The sequence below is a fragment of the Poecilia latipinna genome, unplaced genomic scaffold (assembly GCF_001443285.1).
Source record: "Poecilia latipinna isolate Pla-1442-1.1 unplaced genomic scaffold, P_latipinna-1.0 Scaffold831, whole genome shotgun sequence".
Classification (NCBI taxonomy): Eukaryota; Metazoa; Chordata; class Actinopteri; order Cyprinodontiformes; family Poeciliidae; genus Poecilia; species Poecilia latipinna.
The window spans coordinates 191,319-217,200 of record NW_015113447.1 but is presented as its reverse complement, the minus strand read 5'-3'; the positions used below and the strand labels follow the sequence as shown (position 1 = coordinate 217,200).

At 37.7% G+C, this 25,882-nt stretch overlaps 1 protein-coding gene across 12 annotated transcripts in view; it reads right to left on the bottom strand.

Annotated features, from left to right (window-relative positions):
• magi2b (membrane associated guanylate kinase, WW and PDZ domain containing 2b) overlaps positions 1-25,882 on the bottom strand; it is a 109,823-nt gene that overhangs the window by 29,180 nt on the left and 54,761 nt on the right. For all 12 annotated transcript variants that reach the window (XM_015047543.1, XM_015047533.1, XM_015047534.1 and 9 more), the window contains exons 4-9: positions 21,214-21,438; positions 17,787-18,015; positions 15,544-15,623; positions 4,565-4,622; positions 2,053-2,174; positions 1,385-1,567 (exon numbers count right to left, since the gene is read on the bottom strand). In XM_015047543.1, the coding sequence (XP_014903029.1) occupies positions 1,385-1,567; positions 2,053-2,174; positions 4,565-4,622; positions 15,544-15,623; positions 17,787-18,015; positions 21,214-21,438 (897 nt within the window). The remainder of the gene's footprint in view (positions 1-1,384; positions 1,568-2,052; positions 2,175-4,564; positions 4,623-15,543; positions 15,624-17,786; positions 18,016-21,213; positions 21,439-25,882) is intronic.

Sequence of the window (25,882 nt, the reverse complement as noted above, 5' to 3'; positions counted from 1 at the left end):
GCTCTGAGTGGATTTCTTGTTACTTTCAATGACTGCATGCAGTAGTCAGTAGTCGTATGGATAATTACCCATTTATTTTTTTTATTTTTTTAAGGCATTTTAAAGGAGAAACATGAGCAGACCAGCTCTGTACAGAACTGCACAGCATTTTAACCCGTTGGAGACATTTTCTCGTTTTCTCATTTTAATTCTGTGGTGATCAAGTCCGGTGTTGGAGAGATGATATCCTGCTACTTTTAGATGCGTCTCTTTTCCAGCACTGAAGAAGAACTGGGTTTGAACATGTCTGATTTAATTATTTGAGCAGCTGGTTAGTATTTGAAGATACTGACCAGCAAGAACGACCGACCACGTAATAGATTGAACACTGCATCCTGCTCTCCTAATTTCACGTCCTGCCACCTTCCCATCAGGAGAAAGATAGAAGAGTATATAACCTCCAGATCAAGATGATTCTGAAATAAAACAGTGTGTTTAACTCTCTTAATCTTATCTGGTCTGCTTAGCAAGTTATACTGATTTTATCTATTTATTTAAGGGTCTAATCTGAATCTGCAGCAGTCCAGATTTATCTAAGATGGGGTTTTTTTTAGCAATTTGGCCAAATGTTAACCCCCATTATCATCCTGCTTGTTGTGTTATAGCTATTATTTTATAAGTCCCACTAAACCTCATTAAACACAGACAGATTATTTTCACTAACTACGTGACCTTTAAATGTAATTATAATGAATTTTATTTAAAGGAATTGAAGTAAATGGGGCAGAAAATAAATGAATGGCCCACTTTTCAGATTCCTTCACAATTACGCAGTATTTTACGTTGAAGTATTACTTCATTAGTGGTTTTATTGTGATAAGATGTGAAAAAAATCCACTATTTTTTCAGCGTATTGCAAAGTCTGTAATAACAAAGATATATTATGGCTTAATACAACACAGAAAAGTACAATCAAATCCATCTGCACAAGAAGTTTTGAGTGAAAACTTCCAAACAGCAATCAGGAAAACTGTTGATCAAGAAAATATTTAAACGAATTGATCTGGACGTTCAAAGCGTCCTTGTGTTGTTGGAGGACTTTGTGACCTCCGCCAGCTAAAACTGAAGCATTATAGCAGATGATGGAAAAGCGTCGTGACAGCGCAGCATCGATATTTACTTGGCATTGATGCGCTCGGCTCGACGGGCAGTGAAATTAAACTTCTGGCAGGAAAATCTACTTCATATACTCGTCTATGGCAAGAACCCAAAGTCCATCATGGCTACTTGTCAGAACCACGATGCCACACTTAAACATCTCTATAAACACATTAATCCAGCAGGAGATGCTGTTTTTGGTTTCCCTACGCACCAAACCAGCTTCAATTACGCATCCGGTGATTACCTGTGTCCATTTTCCCATCCTGAGCGGCGGGTCCGTCTGGTATAACACTCTTCACTTGCAGGAACTCGTCGGGCTCGTCGCCTCCGATAATCGTGAAACCAAATCCCATGTTGCTCTTTTGCAGGGCAGTGGACAGGAAGGTGCCCTTCAGCTGGGTCGGGTCCCTCGTAAACAACGGCTTTTCTGCATTCAGAGACAAGCTTTTTGTTACATTTCACATTGTCTCTACTGTCAAAATCAGCAAGCATTTGTTTTGCCGCATCAAAACAAATGATTTTGTTTAATTTTTTTGCATTAAATAAAATCTGGAGTTTATCTATAACGCATTTCCCTGCTAAGCTGGACTCTCAGATCAAGCAGAACGTAACGTGTTGGGTTCATATGTCGTCACGTTTGCGCCTGGATTGACCGGCCGGCGGCCTCGGGGTGAGAATGTTCTCCTATTGCCTGAACTACCCCCGATCTCCATCCAACCCTGCGTAGCCCATTGTGACATCTGCCTCATCTGGTTCAGATGAAACTGCAAACTCTTAGGGGTAGCTCAGGATAACTCAGAGGGCCCGTTTGGCAGGAAACACTCAAAATTAGCAACTTCATTTTGAACGGCTCATATTGGGTCCATGTTGTTGTATGAGAAGGGTCTCTGTTTGGTCATGTTGGGATCATACCTCTGTATATTGTGGGTAAAGGCAGAGCAGAGAGTCCCTGGCTCTGCATCTGTCTCTGCTGCTCCAGACGTCTCTTGGCTTCAAGGACTGGATTTTCAAACTGAGTCCTTCGATTGATGTGACTGAAAATACACGGCATCATTAGAATGAGCAGAAAAGCCTTTAGAGATGCTCTGTCCGTAAAACAGCAAGATAAAAGCACAGCTCTGGAATAAAAACTTGATTAGAAGGTAGGGATTCATAAATAATAATATAACACTTCAGACTGTTGAATTCGACTCCGTGGAGATTCATTAATAGTCACTTTTATTATACGTCTCGGTAAGGATATGTTAATATATTTTTGTTTTATTTGCATAATCTCACATTGAAAATTTGAGAAATCATCCAACATTCATTTAAAAACCTTTGTTTTTATCAGGAAGGTTAAGAATAGCAGCGTAAACATCTCTCTAGGAGTTCTGCTAAGATTTTCAACTAATTTTACTTCATGTTCTACTTCAGTTCACTTATGACATCATAAAAAAACATGAGAGAAATTATTAAACCGGTTCAAAACCAGTTAATAGGTTTGCTGTAAGTTGTTGAAATGGCTTTAAAATATTCACAAAGTTTGCCTAAAATGTGCAAAAATGTTAAATCCCGCTTAAAGGAAACCATTTTTGCTCATTTAAAAATAGTTATAAAGTTCACAAAGAGGAGTGCAAGTTTTTTTTCATAATACACAAATGCACACATTTAATTTTCTAAGTCAGAGGCAAATAGTAGCTTGGATAAATGTCAATAGAGGATTCAAGTATTCATATTTTATAATAAAGTTAGAACCAGAGAGTTGAATAAAAAATTAAGTTATAGTTCTTTCATACCAGAAGATAATGAAAAATCTTCTGAATGAGGTAAATATAGTCAAAGATGGAAAAATTACACCCAACATAGCAGGCTATTTCATTAAATTTAATTTTTAGATTTTGATATTCAGTAGATTGAAAAGTAAAACCCAAAGCAGCTGCAGCAGCTCAAAGCTGCAGCTCCAGGACTTCGTCCATATTGGTGGGACATTTTTTGGGTTCACTTTTCTTTGCAGAAATTCATTGGAGGTTGAGGGATTATGTTTATCCTCAGTTAATTGAAGGTCCTGCCTCAACATTTTCATTAGACTGGAGTCTGGACTTAGACTAAGCTATTCGAGAAACGCCTAAACCATGATTTCACTCCATATTTGCTGCCATGCTGTGGATCGTTGTGCTTTTCACAAACAAACTTCGTCTGTCGGACAGATGGTCTCACATTTGACTCCTGAATACTTTGGTTTGCAGAAGGGTTCATGCTGAACTCCATGACTGAAAGCTGCCCAACTACTGCAGCTCTTAAAGCAGCTCTTCACATGAGGTGTTTTATTCTGACATGTTATTTGACTTTCACCAACTGTGGAGTTCGGCTTTATGACCAAATATCTCATGATGTTCTGGTCACATTGATCCACAAGCAGCTTTGAAAAGCCTGCTTTGCTTTTTTTCTTTTTTGCAGGTTTCTTTATTAAATGCTCCTCCAATGTCCTTCGGACGTAAACAAATAAAAACTCTTTTGCTGTAGAAATATTATATAATAGCACATTTCCTTGTTTTTTACATGTGTTATTACCATTTATATGCATAAATTGTGTGACGTTTTAACTGTTTCTTATCGTTGTAGCATTTTTACTAAAAATTGTCACCAACATTGATCCATATAGTTTTTTGTGCAAAGTTTTTTTGTAAATAAATTGCTTCACCTGAGTCCCCCGGGACAGAAAAGGTTGTCATGTATCCAATATTTAGTCTGTATGTTTGTTTTGGTTTGTTTTGATTTTTTTTTTTTTGCTGTTATGAAAGCCATTACTCTTATACCTCCAGACCATACATATACAATATTTATGATGATACCTAGTGGAAATCAGTGAAACATTTTGAACATAAATCAACACCAAGGAAAAAAAAAAATCAAATTGAAGTGGTTGTGTGTTAGAATATGCATTAATAATTGTCTCAACTATATTAAAGACACAGATTGCTTTGTTTAGTTTATTGGGCATGTGAAGGAATATGAAATTGAATATTTCACCAGTAGGAAAACAATTAGTGCCACTCTTAAGATGCAACCTGAGGGTCTGAGATGCAGCTCTTGTGCGTTTTGTAATAACTCTTCGCTTTGCACAGTTTGGCCTCAGGGTGAACTTGAGAGGATGCCCACTCCTGGGAATGTTTTGCACTAGTTAATATTTCAATAGAAGTCCTTTGTTGAATATTTTAAAAACAAATTAAAGAAAAAATGACAGGTGACGGGCATTAAAACATTTACTTCGTATTCTGGCTTCATATATAATATTCTGTGTAAGTAATTATAGTTTAATTACTTACACACAGTGATTATAAGGACTTGCTTTTCACCAGAATCATCTTTTTTTTTCAGATGGACATTAAAACAGTGTATTCCCTGTTTTATTATAAAGCAGGGTGATAAAACGTCAACTTACTCAACGTAGTAGCTGCCGTAGATGGGGTCGTCTATTTTCTCCCAACCATAAGGCAGCTCTGAGACAAAGAAGAACAGAGACAAAAGAGAAATGCTATTAGTATTTTCAGAGAGCAGGAGAAGGAAGCTAGGCACTAAATTGAGCCACTCAGGGGAGACAACATGACTCTCAGGGCTCGCAGCCACAGCAGATGCTCCCAAAGCGCCTCTTAGTAGACAGGCAACCCTTCGATCTGCAGCAGCGGCTTCTTTACGGTGACACGAATCACAACAAAGAGCCGATACAAAGAAGGGAGGGAGGAAAACGACAATCTGTCTTCTTTCTTTCTTTGTGCTCATTTTTTATTGTGCACACAACACCACTACGGCCAGATACCCCCACAGAACTACTTCCTGTTTGTGATTTTCTTCCACACACCCACTCCTTTTCGCCTTTGATGGTTCCCGTGGATGCTTTGTTAATTGTCTGCACCACGCCTACTTCTTATTTGTTTCATCCTTGTGTCATCCAGTCCTTTTTAGGTCTCTGCTTCTTGTCAAAGACACCACAAAACCTCCTGAACTCTCTGACTTTTCCGACTAATTACAAGCGACACTCAAAGATACAGACCCATTTAAGAAATTAGAATGTTATTGGAAAGTCAATCTTTTTCATAAATGTTATTACTAAGTGAAGCACATTCATTCAGCTTTATTCCTTTTAATTATGGTGATTTTCTGCTAACGGTCAATGAAAACATGACATTTAAAACAAGAAAATTACACCAGACCAATAAAGAAACTATTTTCAATACATATTTGTACCCTTAATGAAAATAATGTTTAATAACTACTTCAAGACTAAAAGGTACTTTTAATCTGATAAATGTGCCTCATTGGATCCAGTTTATTAAATATGACTGAGGTTTTCAAATGCCTTGAAAACTTTGGTGTTTAATTACACTAAAACCACAAACTCCAAAGTATTTCATTGTCATCTAATGTTACAGACCAACACAGAAGTGCATAACTGTGAACAAGATGATACACAGATTTTAAAACCTGAAAGTTTTCACATGCAAGTCTTTCTAATGCCTTTACTCACCTATAGACTGAAATCCTTGACTTTTTGTCTTAGAAAAATATCTCAAGCTCAAATCCACCAATAGGCCTTTGCAACACAAGAAAATGCCTGACATTTTACGCCTGGCTCTTCCCTAGAAGAATTTTACCTCCATTCTTGTTTCCATCAACGGTAACCAGATTTCCTGTCTCTGCTGAAGAAAACTATCCCCACAGCATTATGCTGCCTCCACCTTGTTTCGTTGTGCCCTGTCCATGTTTCCTGAGTTTTCTAAATGGTTGAGTAAAAGTGTGACTTTCATTTAGCAAAGCTCTTCACAAAACTCATTCTTTCACCTCTGCAGGTCATCCAGAGCTACTACAGGTCACTGGCTTCAGCTTCAAAATTTTATTTAACCTTCATTTAACCAAAAAACCCCCCATTAACATTAAACATTTCTTTTGCAAGACTGGCCCGTCATGCTTTTTTATTTTCAGATTGAATTGTTTCACAGCCTGATCCTGCATTAAACTTCCTCATTATTGTATTCCTTGGTTCTGTCTTTATGTTGTTTTTACATTAATATTCTCTAACAAACCTTTGACACCTTCGCTGAAGAGCTGGATAAATAAAAGATTAAATTTACAGATCTGTAAATTCAAATTTTAACGCTGAGAAATTTAGTTGCACTGGATTTTTATTTGGGGGCGTCAGAGAGAAAGGCACTGAATACAACTTATTTTGAATCTTTGTAGGTCAGGCCCTAAGTTGGAATGAAATCTTTCTGCGGTGTTTGAATGAAAAAGACAATTTTTTAACCTACATTGTGGTGCCTCTCGTCGAGCTTTTATACAAAGAAGTGACCTCGTCCTGTAAACCATCTAAAGCTACAAAAAAAAGCCCAGTTCAGAAACCCACAAACAAATGTTTTATTCCTGATCAACATTCATCAGCAACTGCTTGTGAGGCGCTGATCTTCATTCTCACGCTGCCACATTAAGCCACTCTCGTGTCCTGTACTTCACAGTTTAACTTCTGGCTGAAAATAACTGCAGATGGACAAACACGATGTGTCGCACAGACTGTAAAATGCACCAACTCTGAGTCACAAAGGACTTAGATTGACCTCAGCTCAGTACGGACATTCAATTACACACACAAATACACACGTACAAAATCCATAAACGTAAAGCAGAACTGACAACATGGGGGTAAGAATGGGAGTAATGGACTCATTAGGAAGAGGAAGTGATGCGATGTAGAAGAGTCGCTACTGGTTTCTGCTGCATAATTTTGATTTTCAGCTATCTGGCTTTGTGAATAAAATTACAGCTTTAACAGTGGTGATGGATTCTTCTGGGTTTTTCTCACTCTATAATATCTAAAAAAATCAAGGCCAGGGATTATTTATAATCTTCTTCTATGGATTGCAATGGTGTAAACAATTACCCATTAATAATTGACCTAACATACTAAGCAACTGTTTGCAGCATTATAGCCGCTATCACATGTTTTTTTAAAATTTTGGCATATATTTAGGCATATTTAAAGACACATTTCATGTGGGTCTAAGTGTGAAGGGATGAGGAACATTTGGGAAAATATTAACATCCATCACATCTTTCATGTATGCTAATGAAGCACAAGTGTTTTCTCTAATGAGTGTGTGTGTCTTGGAATGAGTGGTGAAAAATGAACAATCTGTTTTTGGTCACAAAACGATTTAATGATGAAAGTTTGACACTTTACGTGGACGACCCTGGATGTGTCACCAAGAGGTCAAATAAATTGATCAGAAAACGATGCCAGATCTCGGACATGTTGCTGCTACAAGCATTCGACGTGCTAATGTGAGTGAACCTTCAGCTCTGCAGCCGGAGCATCTGCATAATGTAGCATGAGATTATCTACAGTTATTATCAGGTCATTGCTGCAGATCACATTATGGAGGAGAATAAAACATATTCCAAATGTACATGAAGTGAATATGAAACTACATCTAAATTTGAACTTAAATTAGTGTTTTAAATCTGCATTTATTTATTTTATGCGATGTTTGCAAGTGTTTAACACACTCTCTCTTTAAGAAGAACAATTTTTTTTATGTCAAGTAAAATCTTATAATTACCTATTTTTATACCAAATTAAATACAGATTTTGTTCTATTCTATTTTTTTACACATTTAATATTTTTTCATTTATTTAACGTTTTTAAAATTTAACGGATTCTGAATCCACATTCTGAATATTCATTGCCTTCTACGTCTGATTCCTCCTACACCTCATCAACACAGTTACATTTCTCCAGTCCTTCAAAACAACAAGACTTGTTCACATTTATTTATTTTCAAATCTTGGCCTTGGTTAGGTAATTCTTTCTTTTTATTTTGTTGTTGTTGTTGCCTTGTGTTTTTAGCTTATGTAAAAGTTCTTTGTTTCGTTGTGCATGAAAAGTGCTCTAGAAATAAAGACTGATTGATTGAATTACATGTGTTACACTCCATTAATCAGCTCTCCTAATTCAGAAGAAAGACGAAATTAAAATTTCTGATTTCTGAAATATGAATAAGCATTTATGGTATACATTTTTCTTTTCATATGCTTGCCAGCTTTGCAGAACTAACGGCCATTCTGGGCTGCATAAGCAAAATTAATTTCTGTCTCACACAAAACAGTAAATACCAGCTACTCTAAGGAGACTTTATACTCTTGAACAAAAAGCATTGTTTTGTGACTGGGTGGGAAACACAGACATTGCACAAACAGCAGTGTGTGACACATAATCACAACAATCACTGATGCACACATCAACACATAAATCCCCAATCTTATCATTTTTACAATTATTTGCTCTGCGTGACGCTGGTATTATAGCAACATCCCTCACGCTTTAATGTAATTACTGGCAGATCTGCGATCTTGATATCAATAATCCATGTGAGCATTTGTGTGTGTGTGTGTGTGTGTGTGTGTGTGTGTCAAAGTGTGTGCGTGCGTCCTGGCAGTGGAGCATGCTGACTGTGCAGTCCAAGGTGAAAGGAGGCCACACCTCAATTATCTCTGGTCTGCATTATCATTCTTTCAGCGGCTCGCTCTGCACAGCCATTACCTCAGACGACCCTCCTTACGCTGGCCGCACAGCAACCAAACCTACTTTATGCCACCTTAAATAATCCCCTCCCACCCTGTCCATGAGCCACCTTAAATGTCGGCCTAACTTATGCGCTCGCTGCTTGCCCTCCCCCTAAACTGAACGGGAGACAGTTTCCATGGAAACCAGCAGTGAAAGTCTTTTTTTCCCCCCTCCCTCTCCCCTTGCTTGAGCTGAGGGCTGCGTCTTGTCTCTGTTTCCTGCCGCTGAAACATAGAAAGAGTGTGTGTGTGTGTGTGTGTGTGTGTGTGTGTGTGTGTGTGTGTGTGTGTTTAAGCATTCACATATTTGCAGAGTGTGTATTTGCTGCGTATTAAAAGGCTGAACAGTGTTAGCATATCTGAACAAGTAAAAGTACATTCTCCTTTTATTCCAAATCTGATTCTTCGCCGTGTTTGAAGGCGTATCTGTGGCTCTGAGAGGCTCATTTGTGTAGTTTGATTAGAGTCTGTATGAAAAGAAGTCTAAATGTGAAGCTTTTATGTCAGATTACTTTTTCTGCCAGCTGTCTCCCTGACTAATGAGCAGAAGAAAACTCATGGGTGACCTTATGCGACTCTATAGGAAATAAAATTTACAGAAAAAGTAGGAATGAAGCTTCATTTAAACGTTTCATTTAATGAAAGAAATAACTTATAACTGGCATTGTTAGTCGAGTTTTGATGGGACTCGCCACTAATTAGGCTGAATTTCATTGTGTGCAATTTGTTAATAGATAAAAATGTTTAGCATTTAATTATTTGAAGATTTGAATATAAAAACGGCATATCAACATATTGAAATAACATGAATGTCCAGCTGTACAAACTGATACATTTATGGTAAAAAAGAAAAACTAAATTGAGCAATGATCTGGTGGTCTTCAGGTATTTAAATCTAACTTCAAATATACCAAACCAGACTTCTGATTCAAAGTGTCATGATTTATTAAATAATAATAAAGCCAAAATAAAAAATATTTGTGAAAGATGTGTCCAAAACCCCAAAACTTCAAGGCATGAGCTTCCTTCTTACTGTAATTGACCAAATTCATTCAAAGACAACAAATGTTTACAAATGAAAACATTTAACGCTCAGGTTTGGGATTTTATGTTAAAGAATATCTTCAGTCTGGCCAAACATTCACAGTAACGCAGGACAAAAATCTTCATCTTACAAAGTTAACTACATATATTTAGCATGAATGCAATCGGGTTTCTTGCAGGTTACTCACATATTTCCTTCTTAATGTATATTTTAAAAAGAAAATAATTTTAAAAAATGGGAAAATCTGCCACATAACACTTGCTGTGAGACTGAATCGGCGTTCTCTGAACATACGGTCTGGTTTCATCCATGTTTGCATCAAAAGAGGTTCGATCACAAGCTGCACTCTCCACAGACATGAACTTGACCAATTTGGATTGTTAAACCTTCTGATTAAATGAGTAACTAAATTAAAGAATATTCTGGTTATGTTTTTTATTTATTCTTCATCAGAAATGACTCCATCCATACTAAACTACATTAGGCTATATGGAACAATGATAATGTTGATATTATGATATTAAGTGTTCAGGCTCTGATAATTTAAGACATTTTTCACTTCATTTATGTAGAAACATTAACCTAAAAACTGGAGCAAATGAAGCAAGTATCTCCCCAATTTTTAAAACTAGGGAAGCAAACTTAGGTGTTGTTCAAAACAAGCTACTCACCCGTACAGTCTGACAGCTACATATGGTTTCAGTTTGTATTTCACCTTTATGTGAATTACCAAATCAAAAACTTTTGAATTAAACATCTGTTGCTCTCCTTCACCTCTGAGCTGGTTCAGTGCGATAAGCACCACAGTCTGAGTTAACTCGTCTCGATGTGATCTGTCTGCTAAAACGACCATCAGAAGGAAAAGTAAAACCATCTGAGCTTTAAGCAGAGCCACTTCTCCTCTCTCTCTCTCTCCCCAGGTGGGGGCTGGACCTGTCGTGTGCTGAAACAACACGCGAGAATATAAACAACTCTCTGCCACTCAGACTGTGTCTCTTGCAGCATCCCAGTTACTGTTTTATCACGAATCCCATCAGTAAACACTCTTTCTTCTGGGGATGAAACTCTGAATTTCCAGCACTAAACTATGGAGATCTATCCTCCTAAGCCACTGACGAAACAGATAGCAAACCAAGCTCCACAGATAAAACACTAAGTTTTTATCCATAATGAAATAATGAACGCAAGCTGAAAGATGCTATATTGTACTTATTTTCTTTTTTAGTGATGTTGTTTTGTTTTTATTCTTGGGGGCAGGTTGTAATTTCTATCTCTCTCTTTTTGCTTCCCCATTTTATGACAAAATCATTTTGTCCTCTCAGTTTGAAATGATGCATTGTTGTTTTAAAATAAAAATCTAAGACATGATTTAATTTTTTAAATGACTCAAATAGAAAAAAGTAGCAATTATTGCTACAAAGCAGCTTGCAGCCAGCTGAAAAAAGGACTTAAAAAAACCTTACCCCAATTTTCTTTGAGCAGATATTACAAACAAGCTTAAGCCGAAAATACTCCATCTGATGCAGATCTCTGGCTGCAAACTCTGAGTGTGCCTCAGTGTGCAGATGCAGGACCTGCTAATGTGTTTGAAGGTTTCACCAACATTCGTACCAACACATCAACACAAACAAACCTCTTTTCGGATTCACCAAAATGCAGCATGGGAGCAAAAGAGGCCTGGGAGACCACAGAAGGAGAAAGGGAATGCAGAATGAGGATATGAGATGCCAAAGGAAAGTGAAGCAGAAAGACCAGACATGCATGAGATGGAGGCAACAAAAAGGGAATAACAAGAGGGAAAAGGAAACCAGCAACTGATGAAAGTTCCTCTGAATATCTGTCTGCTGCCTGCCAGAGGCTGTGAGACTGAGAAATCCTTCAGGCAAAGGGGCATTTAAAATCGGCCCCACTTCTTCCTTATGTTTCTGCTCACTTTTATTATATCATTCTGTCTACTTTTATCCTTCAACATCTACTCTGCTCTCTACATACTTTATTCAACATGTGTGGCTGACGCAAAAATAGAAACAAACAAAAAAGCAAAAACAAATGAACATCTAAATAATTATTAAAACAAAAAAAATGTCTAATAATCACTAGGATTTGTAAAAACAAATCCTTGTGGCTGCTGAAGTGCTTACCGCTCTGAAAAGGTGGGATTCCAAGGGTGCGGTAAGAGGATACGATGTGTCATCCAGGACCTTCACAAAAATTCAGCAAACAGCCTTTGATTCAAAATCCTCTGCCAGCAGGCTAAGCTCACAGAAATAAGTTACTGCAGCCCCCAAGATAGAAACACAGAAACCCAAAGAGAAGGACAAATCAACTTCAAAGAGATGAAATAAAGAGGTAAAGAAAGAGACAAAGAAAAACAAAGCTCTCTGGCCTTTGCGTTGGAAATTTAAACCCATCAGTTGAAGAACTACTTCAGAGATAATTGCGGTCTGCTTTAATACCGAAACAGACCGCGTTAATGTTTACATACAGCAGAAATACTATACCAAGCTGTTTGTTTGAGAGAGAAAGCAGAATAAGAAAAAGAAAAGGAGGTGAGCTAGTACTGTATGCTTAATACATTATAGAAGATTTATGATTCTCTTTAAGAAGTAGAGTAAAATGCAACAAAACAGCCTTCATAGTGGATGAAGATCTTTCTGCGCTCTCCACTAATCTCCTTCAAGAGCTTTCAGAGAGAGACTAGGTTGCAGCAGCATCTCTACATGAGGCTCCCAACACATATTTTTATGAATTGTTGTGCCCCATCTCTGTCTCAATACACCAAAAGAGCAAAAGGAAAACGGCAGCCAACATTCTCCCACATGTAAGTTGATGAAAGCCTAATACATTTAACAGGGCATGATGTTTGAGCACAAAAAATATGCATACTTCACTCAAAAACTCAGGAATTTGTGTCAATCTCTGCCAATCCTAAAAGGTTTGTTCTTCTACTGACTCTTGTTATGTTTCCTTTATTTGATTGGATGAAAAAAGTTTCAATAAACAAGAAAAAAAATGCAAATTTACTCATTATTTAACAATTAATTCAAACTCGGGTCTCAGTCGTGTGCAGTAAAAGTTCTCTTTATGCTAGCGAGCAGCGTGGTCACACACTGCTGCGGGACGGTGCATCGTCCTTCAACCAGCAGTGACTGATTGGTCAGTTCGGTTGTGCTGGCACAAACAGCAAACCCAAACTTGACCTTCAATTTGGAGTTTAGTCAAAGTAATGCTCTAACTCTGTTTTGCAGAACAGCAGCTTGAATTTTCTCGATAGCACAAGTGAAATTTAAATCAGTTCAATGTGCATTGCTTGAAGCAGATTCCAATTCACATCTATAGTTGGGTTTTTCTAACAAATGCTAATAATCAGGCACCAAACAGGAACCTGATTGTCAGCACTTGGGGCACAAAAGAGTCAAAAGCATAATAAGCTATTTGTTGCAGAGATAATTTGGCAATTCGTCATGTGTTCAACACATATAATTCAACCCAGCAATAGAAAAAAAAAAACATTCTTTTTTGCGCCAAGTTTATAACTGGCATTATGTTGATGTGGATTATTGAGTCAAATTATCTAATTTGCATACAGTGGAGCTGAAGATGTGTATGAAAATACATTCATTATGGACAAGAAAAAAAACTGTGGCAAATCCATCTTATTGCCACACTGCAAAAACACAAAATCTATTTTTGTCTATAGTTTTTAGTGCAAATGTCTTAGGAAACTTGAAATAAGACAAAACTAACTTACAAGCAACTTTATAACAAAGCACAGAAGCTTGCTTTAAGTAAATAATTCCTTAATATTGATGAAAAAGTGCTTGTTCCATTGGCAGATGTTTAAACTTATAACAAGAAATTTTTCCCAAGTTATAAGTTAATTTGTCTCCCAATAGAAGACGTATTTTTTCATCAATCTTAAGTTATTATTAACTTAAAACAAGCCTCTATAACTTGCCGAAAAGATACTTTTCAGCTAGTTTTGTCTTATTTCAAGTGTAATAAGATATTTACACTAGAAATCAGACCAAAATTACTCGGTAAAATTTTGTGTCTTGCAGTGCATGACAGTCCTGAGGAAGAGACAAAAACTGCAAATGTAAAAAGCGGTCCAAAGAATGAAGACAGCAGAACCTGTTATATTTTATGAGCAGCTACAAACCCAAAGGTTCACAGTAATTTACAAAGTGTTAAACCAGAATCCCCCCCTTGATGTTCTGCTTTGTCCCTGGGTTCTGCTGTCAAAGTGATGGGGCCCCAGAAAACGCAGCACAAAAAGTCCAGTTCCTGCAGTTAATGCGTCATCCGTACTAAAATATTAAGATGACAAATCTTAACCAGAAGGCTGATGCAAGAGATGAATTCTTCCTGAATATATTGATTTAAGCTATTTTCATATTTTACAAGAAACCCTGTAGTTTGCACAAAGTAGAAAAAAAGAAGCAGATTTGTTTTTTCTGACTACCAAGGACGTAAATATACTAGTTAAGCTTGTAAACAAACAGATTCTGATAATCACTCATTCCCATCAAGAAACATTTGCATTGTTTAAAATGAAGAATGCAAGTGTCTTCTGATTATTGTTGCATTTAGACCACATAGATCTGGTCAGTGACAGCAGTGGTGTCCACATGTTTTTCTGTCCGACTTTGAATCTGGAGAGTAAGAGCCAGCTTATGCGGCGCGGACTCGGGTTATTAGCATTCCCGTCACAGTCTGGCCCAGTACTGCCCAAAGACGAGATTGGGAGGGATGCAGTGTGGGGTAGAAGACAAAAATGAGTAGAACATTTAACGAGAGGGGATTGAAAGAAGAAATGGGGGAAAATTTAGCTATGAGTATTTAGAGAAAAAATTACAGAACAGATGGAAAACAGAAGAAAAGAAGGTGCTGATTCAGATTCACTTTAGTGAATTTCATCGCAAGCTAATTTGTTGGCTAAAGGCTGATAGAGTCGAACAAATGTTCACCTTACCTTTTCATCTGGTTGCTCTGTTTCATGTAGCTCTTAATCAAATGGTGGCATAATAAACACAAGAAGACACGGTTTTATATATATATATATATATATATATATATATATATATATATATATATATATATATATATATATATATATATATATATATATATATATATATATGTAAATGCAATCACTTTCTGCGTCCTGAGCTTAATGTCCTGCATGCAGCGCTGTGCTGTCCAAACACTGTTGAAGCCATGACTAACTGAGTCCAAATTTAGCCTGTAGTCTGGATTTCCAGGAGACATTCAATCTCAGAAGGACAAACCAGGAATAGATTATCCAAAACAACACAATCCATTCATGGAAACTCTTCCTCAGTGGAATCACAAGAGTTAAATACAGGACTCACTTGTTTCGAAAATTTCCTCCCTAAAAATCTCAACTACATACACTCAGGTTGCAATGTGTCAAAATAAGGCAAAACACATTCATTTTCTGCCCAGTTGGACTTCATTTGTTCGTTTTATTCTGTCTGGATTGAAAAATCCCTCCATCAAAAGTGAATTAAAACCTCTGGAGAACCAAGAGACCAGCAGTACACATTTCTAACAGCTGGGTGTTTTTATGAGCTCATCCTCCAGGAAGGGAAAAACTGTGTGTCATAAAGAGACATCAGGTGCAGAAGCAGCAGGAAACGGGGAGACAACACACACCTACGAATTCCCAGAGATGAGCTTGACTCGCGTGAACGTGAACCAAAGCTTTTAAGAGAACAAACAGGCTGCTCAGACTCACCGTCCTCCCTGCACTCCTCGGGTGGTTTCGCTTTCTTCGCTAGCCGCGGATCGAGCCACGATGTAGTTTTGGTGTTGTGACTGGAGGTGAGGTGCAGATGAAGGTAAGAGATGGTGGGGAGGAAAAACAGTGCAAACAGAGGTCAGAGAGAGACTGACAGAGAGCATTAAAAAAAAAGAGTGTAAAAAAATAACACCAGCGTCCTACATGTGGTGCTACTGAAGAAAAACGAGGGGATATCTGAGGTAAACCGAATGCCCATTAATCCACTAATTAGCCTCCAGCTACTAATTAGCAAGGGTGAGAGGAGTGTTACTTCAACAGGACACACACACACACGTAAACTTTTGCAATTTTCCCTGTGTGTGTGCATCGGTCTGATTAGCAGCGCTAAGCCACATCAATTATTCAAGAGGAGAGGCCAGAGCTATAAAATTTACACACAGACATACATAAACCATGACTTTAAAGTGGGTGCATTACATTAGGTTTATTTTTAACAATTGTATTTTATCTACACTGGGTGTAACATCCAGATCTTATAACATAATGTTAGAAAGCTACGTTCTACCACTGCAGACACTTTGGTAGCTTCATTATGCCTAGAAAGCAAGATTTTTGACCAGAAGTTAACACTGCATGACACTGAGAAATTTAATAATATATATGTTCAAGATTTCATGGAGATGGTGGAGTGGCTTGATGGAGATGTTAGAAGTCAATACTTCCAATAACAAGTCCTCTGCTTCACTCCCAATGGTTCAGGCTTTAGGTTTAGAAAAATACACACACTAATACCTTTTTGGGAATTACCTCGTTGGTGCTAAGATACCAATTTATGTCACACACACTGTATTTTCAGAGTCTCAGCCAAAGAAATTGGAAGAAACTGAGAATCTGTGGTAAGGTTTCTTAAAGTGATCAGGTTCATCTCAAGTGTGTGTGCCGTTTTATGTCGGAGTGATCTATGGGTCACAGCTAAGTGGCTTATCAAACACAAATGCATTCGTTTCAAAATAGCCGGGCACTGAAGTGAAAATAAACAGCTAAAGTTCAGAGAAGAACTTTAAAAGACTTTCAGAAAACCTGCAGAATTGCAAGATTACTGTCACATCTCCTTTGAGTCCTGCGGATAGGCTAAAAATGTATGTTGTTGATTATTATAGCACATAAATATATCATGTTTCAGTGCCAAAGAAAATCTATAAACATTAAAAGTCTGGGATCAAAACTGAATTTTCAAAGCACAAAGGTATTCTAAGAACATTTTGAGTACCGTATACATGTATGTATGATCATGTGACATCTAGATCTGCAGCATCAAATGGACTATTGTGGAAAATAAGATGTAGACTGTTTTTGGTTCCATGAAAATGAATACACAGCACATTATTCTCTGGACATATAGTTTGGTTAACCTGAAAGAGTCCTCGCAACATTTTGAACGCTAAATAATTGGAGAACAAATTGATGTGGAAGAAAGGGAGACCTTTACAAACAGCTGGTGTGTAAAATATGAATATCTGTGTCTGAGTGACAATATGGAACGAAAACAGAAATTACATCAATATGAAAATTGCAGCAGAGAGCTTTTTAATTCCTCCTCAGGGTTCCGGTTTAACTCCAAGTTACTGCTAGCAACAAACATTTTTTCTGACTTCCTCCTCCTCACTTCAACTGTATGGAAAAATGCAGTTGAAACCAGATATTTACACACAAATACTGAATGAAAAAGATATTTTCTCTCATTGTTTGAAGTGAAATCAGACCAAACTTTTCTTATTTTAGATCAATTATAATTACCAAAATTTGAACCTCCAGTTATCTCAAATGTTAGCCTATCAGAGGTCTCCAAAGCTATGACATCATCATCTGGGCTCTGCCTCATTGTTTAAAGAGACAGTAATCATTCAGTACTTAAAGTTCTGAATTCAAAGAGAGTTACAAAGAATGTCACATTAATTTTTCTGGCATTTAGCACACAGAAATCATTTTGGTAATTCTAAATGATCTAAAGCAAGAGACATTTGGTCCGATTTGATTTCAGACAGTAAAATGTGTCTGTCTATGTAAATATTAAATTTAAACTGCAGTTTTTTCTACGTGTTCCTCTCTCTGTTGATGTCTTTTGACTTGGTCACAAATTTAGAATTCAAATTACACTACACTTCTGCACACTACAACATAGGTACAGTGAAAAACATCACACAATTTCAAGCCATGAAAACAAAAATGTGGCGTACTCTATAAAGTAAACTTCCCCCTTCTCCGTGTATGCCATCTCCCAGTTGTCAGGCAGAGGACCGAGCTCTTCCTCGTCTGCATCGGGGACTTTGGAGGGGGATTTGGAGGGAGACTTTGGGGCCTCCTCCCCTTCAGTCGGAGGCTCGGATGATGCCGGGGCCTGGCTGGACCCTTCAGCTGCAACCTCCCCAGAGGCATCTGTGCTCTTGTCCTCGTGTTCACTGGACTCTGGAGCACAAAAACAGACTTATTCTCACACACACACATGCAAATGTGAGGGCGCACTACACACTTGGTGTGTGTGATGAGTCAGAGCAGAGCCACCGCAGAACTGTGAAGCCCCAGGAGACAGAGGCAGCCGGGGAGGGAGGGCAGAGTCTAAGAACAATCAGCATGAGCAGAAAACAACGTAGGAATGTCAGAAACTGAGAAAACAGGGAAAGACAGAAACTATAGGGGTCACAGACTGAGTCACAAACATAAGGAGAGGTCATCAGAGGAGAGAGGACGGCTGGTGGAAAGATGAGAAACCCGCTGCTTGGTTTGGAAATGTTGAAAAGTTACTCTACAATAATCCTGACTTTGTTGTCACAAATGTTTCAGATTATCAAACTAATCAGACAAAGACGACATGAGTAAATACAAATGTAGTTTGCTGATCTAAACCAGCCTGACCCTTGGTGAATTATAAGTAATTTCCTCTAAATCAAACTTGATTAATTGTGGTACGTCAACTAGATTGTGAAGCAGCAAATAGGTGATGCTTTTTCTGAAATTACGTGTTAGTTTTAAACTAGATGTAACAAAACATTCAAAAAGTGACTTTTGTTTTTCTTCTCAGTTCACAAAAAAAATGTTTTAGATCATCGAGATGCTTTTTGGAAAAAATGCGACCGGCCTTTGTGTTGAGCAGTGGTTATCATCTTTAAATTATTCCATGGATAATATTTGTGCCTAGTCTCTGATAGATGAACAATGTTTCTTGAATATTTTTAGAGTAGGACATAACTTGTTGCTTTTATATTATCAGGCAAGTTCAATTTAAATGTGTGGCTAATAAAAGTGAATAAAATAAATGTGATTAATCACATTTCATATATGTTTTTAAAAGATGAGTAATTATATTCTCCCGTTGGCTTTTTGTATTTACTCAAGTTACTTTGACAAAAACAACAAATTTGTAACAGGGAAAATACTTTTTATAGTCCTGTTTCTTAACTTAAAAAACACATTTTACATCAAATACTGTGATGTTTCATTTATTTATTTATTTTTTTACTGCAAATGAGGGATAAATAAATACACGAAGAGAAAATGTAAACATGGAATGCCTTCACAAGGGACAAGAAAGACAGATGGAGAAAAGAGAAGGAAGAGTGGGGGCAGCAAAGACAAGTCCACAGGGACAAAATAATAATAAAAAAAAAATCAGGAGGTTGGGAAAAGTGAGGAGGAGAGAAACAGAGGGACGTTTGGTATTAATAGCAACAAGGACAAAAGCCAGTGGCAGAGAGACAACAAGAGAGACGGAGGAATGAGAGGACAGAAAGACGGGAGCCAAAGCCTTTATGAGACTCCAGCCAGTGACTAAAAATGGAGACATTATGGTGCCCTTGTTCATTCTGTTACATAAGGTTACTGTTAACCTTTGCAGTTCACACTCATGTTAGCAGAGTCTGTTAACATTTGTTACAACGGCTCAGGGTGCAGTTTGTCGGCGCTGCTGATTGAGCTGCAGACGTGACACCGGGCTGCAGGAGGGAAGAGAGACGCTTTTTACCTTAGGGGACAGTAAGAAGGATAGGTAACAACTGCAGTAACAACTGGCTTGTTGCTCCGGTTCGATTCAATCATTCCAGTGGGACGAAACTAAAAGGCAGCCAGAAATCCAAATACAATGTCTTCACCGTCACAGCTGTTCTAAAACACAACATGCTTTATGTTGTAAGGAGATTTTTTTTTAAAATGTCGGATAAAAACCTCAAAGCTGTTGAATTCACAATGCTTTGTGAAAGTATTTATAAACTTGAACTTTATCGCATTTTGTTACCTTAAAACCTCGACCTTGAATGCGTGTTGTTGGGATTTTATGTGCTGAATCAAAGCAGTACTTAAAGATGAAGTGGAAACTTTGAAAAATGTGACTTTTATATGTATTCGGCCTCCAGGGTCAATAAATTTTCAAGTTAATTTAGTAATGGACTTTGGGACAAAACTCCAAAACCGAAGCAAAAATACTTTAACAACCTGTACCAGGTTTTATTTGAAGATTATCCTGTATTTAGCTCTAACTGTCTTCCTTTCAACTTTGATTAGGTCTATTTTTTCTTATCTGATCAGATCTTCACCTTCCCAATGTTTGCTTATTACACTGGAAAACATTTGAACCACATTTAGTTGCGTCTACTATCTTCGACACTTTAAGCCAAATAAACTGACTTAAAGTTTTAGATTTTGAATCTTAATGTGTGACTTTGTGAAAGACAAACTTACAGAAGTAAGCTGTGTTCACCTTTAATTAGTTTTGTCAAACTTCCAAGAGTTGAATAAACTAGAATTTTTAGTTTAGCACTTAAAAAAAAACTAAAAGAAGAAAGAGTGGTAACTATTTCCCAGAATGCTTAGCGGCATGTTTCTGTGTCCTGAGATGGAAGTGCGTTACGTTGATCTGACTCCTGTGTCATTAAGGCAAAAATGTAATGTTTAATACGATTTCTTATCACATCAGAAATTTTATTCATGCAATTTGAAACAAAAATTTAAATTATTCTAATGTAAAATAACTAGTTATTTTAACTTGATATTGTGAGAGAAAATAATAGAAAGATGTGTGCTCTTTAACGAGGTGACGGCAGTTTTTTTTTTTTTTTCCCCCGCATATTGTGAAATAATTATTTGGTTTAAATCACAGTATGAAGTTAAAATTCACAATTTAAGATTAACGAACTTATAAAACAATATTTAGACAACTTGATTTTGTTAAATAAACTTCATGAACTTTAATTTCTGAGTTAAAATCAAAACTGTTTTCTTGTTGACACCTTCTATTTCCAGATGAGAAACTGAGCAGTGCTCTGTGAGATGTTAGCTTAGCACTTTGTCGTAGAGCCTATCCATGTTCTCCGAAACTTTCTTCCTGATCAGCACACACTCATGCTTGGTTTTCATGATGCTGTTTGTTCACTAACTAGCAAGCTTCACAGAATGGCTGAATTCATACTAAAATAAAAATGTACACTAATTAATTCTGTAGGGAACTAATAGAAGGGGTGAAAACAAGAAGCACGCCACACCTTTCAGATTTTTATTAGTAAATAATTTTGAAAGTCTTGCATGACTTTCGTTCTTTGTAGTATGCATTACTCTGTCTTGGGAAAAACAGAGTATGAGTTTTTACAATGCACTGTCTCCCTGCTGTGATCGTACCCGGTGTGATGGCCACTCCGTTGCCGTTGACAACTGGGCTCTCCTCTTCCTCCTCCTCGGGCGGCTCCAGGCTGGCGCGCTGCTCCATGTTGCTGACCGACTGATTCCTCTTTCTCTTGCCCTGGGCGCTCGGCCGGGCTCCGGGAAGCAGGGCCTCACTCACATTCAGAGGAGGGGCTGCCGGGGACGGCTCCGCTGGAGGTTTCGGTGTCCCGTAGAAGTTATCTAAGGGCAGAGAGAGAGAGCTACTGGGTCAGAGGTCTGAATGTAGGAGCACAGAACGGAGCACTGTCAGGTGATGCGACGTCGGCATGGAGGTCTTAATGACAATATGATTGACATTCAAATCAGCTATATAGACAGAGTGGAGCGCAGATAACTGGACTGAAAAACTGCCTGTTAACTAATTTAACTAAACATTAGTATGAATCAATGTTGTGCATCTGCAGGCTCAGGTTACAAGAAGAAGCAGCCATTAGTGGTCATCTCTGGTAGATACAGTCTGGCAACTGTGACTCTCTTAAAAACACTTAAAAACAACAACATCTTTTATTACGGTAATTAAAAAAAAACAACAGAAAAGATAAAAACAAAATCCAACCTACAACACGAAAGAATCATCGCTTTACTTTCTGGACAATCAAAGAATAACATTTTATATATAAGTGTGTGAGCAGCTCAGTGGTGGAAAAGCAGAGCAGCCTCTCCAGGTATTAATTTACCCCTGAGTGAAATTTACTCAACACCTGGCATTCTGCTGCAGTATAATCTTACAGAAAGGATACAAACTGTAAGCTTTTGGCAGCCACTGACTAACAGAGGCTTGTTGCTTTTGCTCCACACTCCAATCTCCCTTTCACAAATTTCCAAGAGATTACCCTCTTTCTGTGAATTTTCAGGTTTCAGAGCTCCCTTAGACTTCCTTCCCATCATTCTCTTGGTTTTATTTTACCGCTTCGTCAGTGGGATTGATCGGTGCAACCTTGAAGAGGAGATTGTCAGACAGACAGAAACCAAATGGCCGGCGGACATTATTGGAAATCCTTCTTATTTTTAATAAAAAGCAGCCCATTTATAAAAGCATTTTACATTTAACATGGGTTTGAGTTTTGTTTTAGTGGATAGACTCACACTCGAGTGGCACAAAGTGTTATTTTCAAAAGCACCACTGGGTTAAATACAACTTTTGCATCGCTGCTGAGCTAAATTATCTGATTCAGTAGTTTGCAGCCTCTTAAAGCCCTAACCAGCTGTCTGCTCCTCTTAATTAATCTCACTTTTCCTCAGCTGCAACTGTTACTCTGGACAGAATTAGCAAAGCATGCCTGGAGAGCGTTTATTACAGTGTTAGAAGGAGGGACAGCGTGAAAATTGAAGTTGGGGTGCATGTTGCTAAATGTAATTGGCATCCTTAACACTGGGAAAAGCCTTTAAGAAGTTAAGGGAGAGTTCAGTTTTACCAAAAGATGCAGAATTGCAGTCAATTCCAAAATGATTCAGACCACCAGTGTATTTGAATTTGACTGACATGTTTATTCTAACTTAATGTTAATGTTTTAACATCTTCCTGCTGAGTTTAGACTTTAATTTAAAGATTAGGGTGATTAGGGATTAGAGTACCAACCTCAAAAGCTGAAGTCAACCCTGCTCAGTAATCATAGGTAGGTTTTGATCACTACGAATAATTTTCACTTAACAAAATGTAAACATGATGCAAATAACTGAATGATTTCCTATCACACACAAACTAAATGGAAATAATGTTTAATTGATATTACCGATGGGTGTGAATATAATTCAGCTTGCACAGCATGTTTATACAACATTTTCCAGCATTTCGGACAGCCTGAAGTCTTGACTTTGACTGGACCATTCCTGCACCCTAATTATTTCTCTGTTTTGCCACTTTGTTGGATATCGTTGCGCTGTTCACGGCCCAATTTGGGAGAGAGTCCAGAATAATTTGTTGTTATGCCATCCGGTGCTGCGCATCAGGATTCAACGTTCCTACTTTGGTCCAATGAAGGTTCCTCTAAAATCACTAATAGCAGCAGGTCTCTGTGCACTTTGAGGAAGAGCAACAACCATCTTAGTTTTTCACTTGTGAATAAACTTTCTGCAAAACGAAGGACTTCACATTTTTCAGAACAGGGGTTGTGACCCTTCTCATACTGATGGATAGTAAACAATTGCTTCTGTAACTCGACTGCTGATATGTTTTCTCATTTAAATTGTTTTAGCACACACCTGTAGGTTACAGATCAACAAACTGTCAAGGCTCTTGCTACTGCTTTTATAGAGGTGGTTAAACTTGTCTGCCTGCTATTTTCCCTCTTGAGTTCTGAGGATCAAGCAAGGATTTGTTTTCCTCTGACTGCATATTGTTTTATTCAATATGAAATTATATATCTTCATCTTATTTATGCAAACAGTATGTGTGTTGATGCAATAAAAGGCTCAAAGGCAGCATTTGGTTCATGTGTGGGCTGTTATAGTGGCTCTTGTTCTCCACTTGTTGATTTTGTTTGCAAAAACCCCACAGCACCTAATTTTCCAACTTAAATTCACAAATGTGCCACAGAAAATTTTAACACCTGCTCTTACTTTTAAGTTCTTTTTGTTGTAAAGTATTCTGTTGTGGATTTCGTGTGCAGATCCTTCTAAAAGTCTCTCACATGTAGACAACCACAGATTACTGACAGTGCTAAAGTCTCAACCCATCAAAAGACCCAGGAGCGTTGAGACATCACAACAACTCTCAGCCCAGGAGAAAAAAGACTTTATATTTTGTCTTCTTATCCACAAATCCAAGGCTCTCAGGGGGGCAGAACAAATGTGATTTTATTTTACTGCTGGATTCAAAACCTTCAGTTTATCAAAAAGAAATGGTACTGCTCAAGGAGAACAATTTGAATCAGAACAAGTGATATTTCTTCCTTGTTAATACACAGAGCTGAACAAAAAAAAATCAGGTTTTCAAATATTTGACCAATGAAAAAGAAGTTTGATGAATATGTCTTAGGGCAGAAGCTGCTGGACTGATGTTAACCACCAACTTGATTTTCTCAATTTTTGGAATAAATACAATGAACCTGAACGTGTCTGTCGTGAAGTTAACCTACTGGACCTGAGACGAACATATACGGGTTACACATATACATCTTCATCTGAAAAGAACAACATCATTTCAAAATGTTTTTTGGCACAAACTTTTGTTTTGAGGATTTGTCACATCCAGATGTGACAAAAAAAAAAAAGCTAAATTAGAATAAATCTGCTAATCAACAAACACTTCCAATCACTGTTGAATGAATGTATATTGTAGGATAAGCACAGTGAAGAAGAGACAAAGATATAAAGACATTCAGCCATTTTACTGCAGGTCAAAGTATTAACACAGTTGCTTGTGACAGAGTAGCTTGTGGGTAGGAGCCAAAATGTCTTGCTTCATAATCCCTTTTTTGTAATCCTTCAAAGCGAAGGGTTGGTCACAAAGAGGAAACACAAGTTGCTTTTACTCATTAGCCTGAGTCAAGAGACACAGTCTGTAAACTTGTGGAGGAATCTAAATTGGTTTTTACCAGGATTGTTGCTTTGGTGGAAGATGAAGGAGGCTGGAGAGGCAGTTACTTGGTTTATTCTCACACGAGCTCAGTCTGACAATACTGATGTTTTTGTACTTTGGACTTAGGATTTTACATCTCTATTAAGCCATGTCAAAAAGTTCAGGGATACTTCAGAAAACTGAAGTCAAGAATCTATGGCCAAAGAAGAAGCGGAGACGATAGAACGAGGCGTCAAAAAAAAAAAATGACAAAAAGGGGATCAGCATTAATGCTGCAGAAGGATCATAGAAGAGGCTTCCATTTTGTCAGTAAGCACATTTACCTCGGCGCTCTCAAGGCAAATTCAGCGCGCCCTGTCGAAAATGTAAATGTAAGCGCACAGGCTCAGGTAAACAAAGACTGGAGGATGACAGAGGAAAAGCATCGAGAAGCCACCTGTGAAAGCTCAAAGCCGACCAAGAGAGAGGCTTCAGAGAACATAAAGCAGACTGAGGCAAGTTTATTCCAGTTCCTCCTGAAGAGGTTCAAAGAGGCTCACCTGATACTGACTGAGACATCTACCGGCGTCTTTTGACTCACCTCAAATGGTTGCATGTGTAGCACGTATAATTGTTATGTTACAAATTTTAAGGCTTCACGTCAGTGTCTGGTTTCTCTCATTCATTTTTCAGACATGAAAAAGAATGTAAGAGGGAATTTTTTCAGCATTTCAGACACGCTTTGAAAAATATCTTTAAATTATATTCCATTTTATCTTTGAATTGGACATTATTGGTTCTTAAATTAAGAAACAGAATAATGTTGCAATCTAAAATACTGGTTATTATAACAGCTTCAAAATTACTGCAGCTTAGCAATTCAGCTTCCTGGTAAACATCTCCCTGCGGGCACATCTACCCAAATCTGAAATGACTTCTATAATTTTGCGTATTTTGTGATTTTGTAAAACTGAGACAGCCAGCACCAGTTTGTTTGTGTTGTTCACTGGAGATTTTGGGTCTGGGGACAGAACCCGTTTGTCTGGAAACGCTGAACATTTTAACGTTGAGGCACGTTTAATTCAAACAGATTTTGTAAACTTTGAAAGGCTTTGTGATGTAACT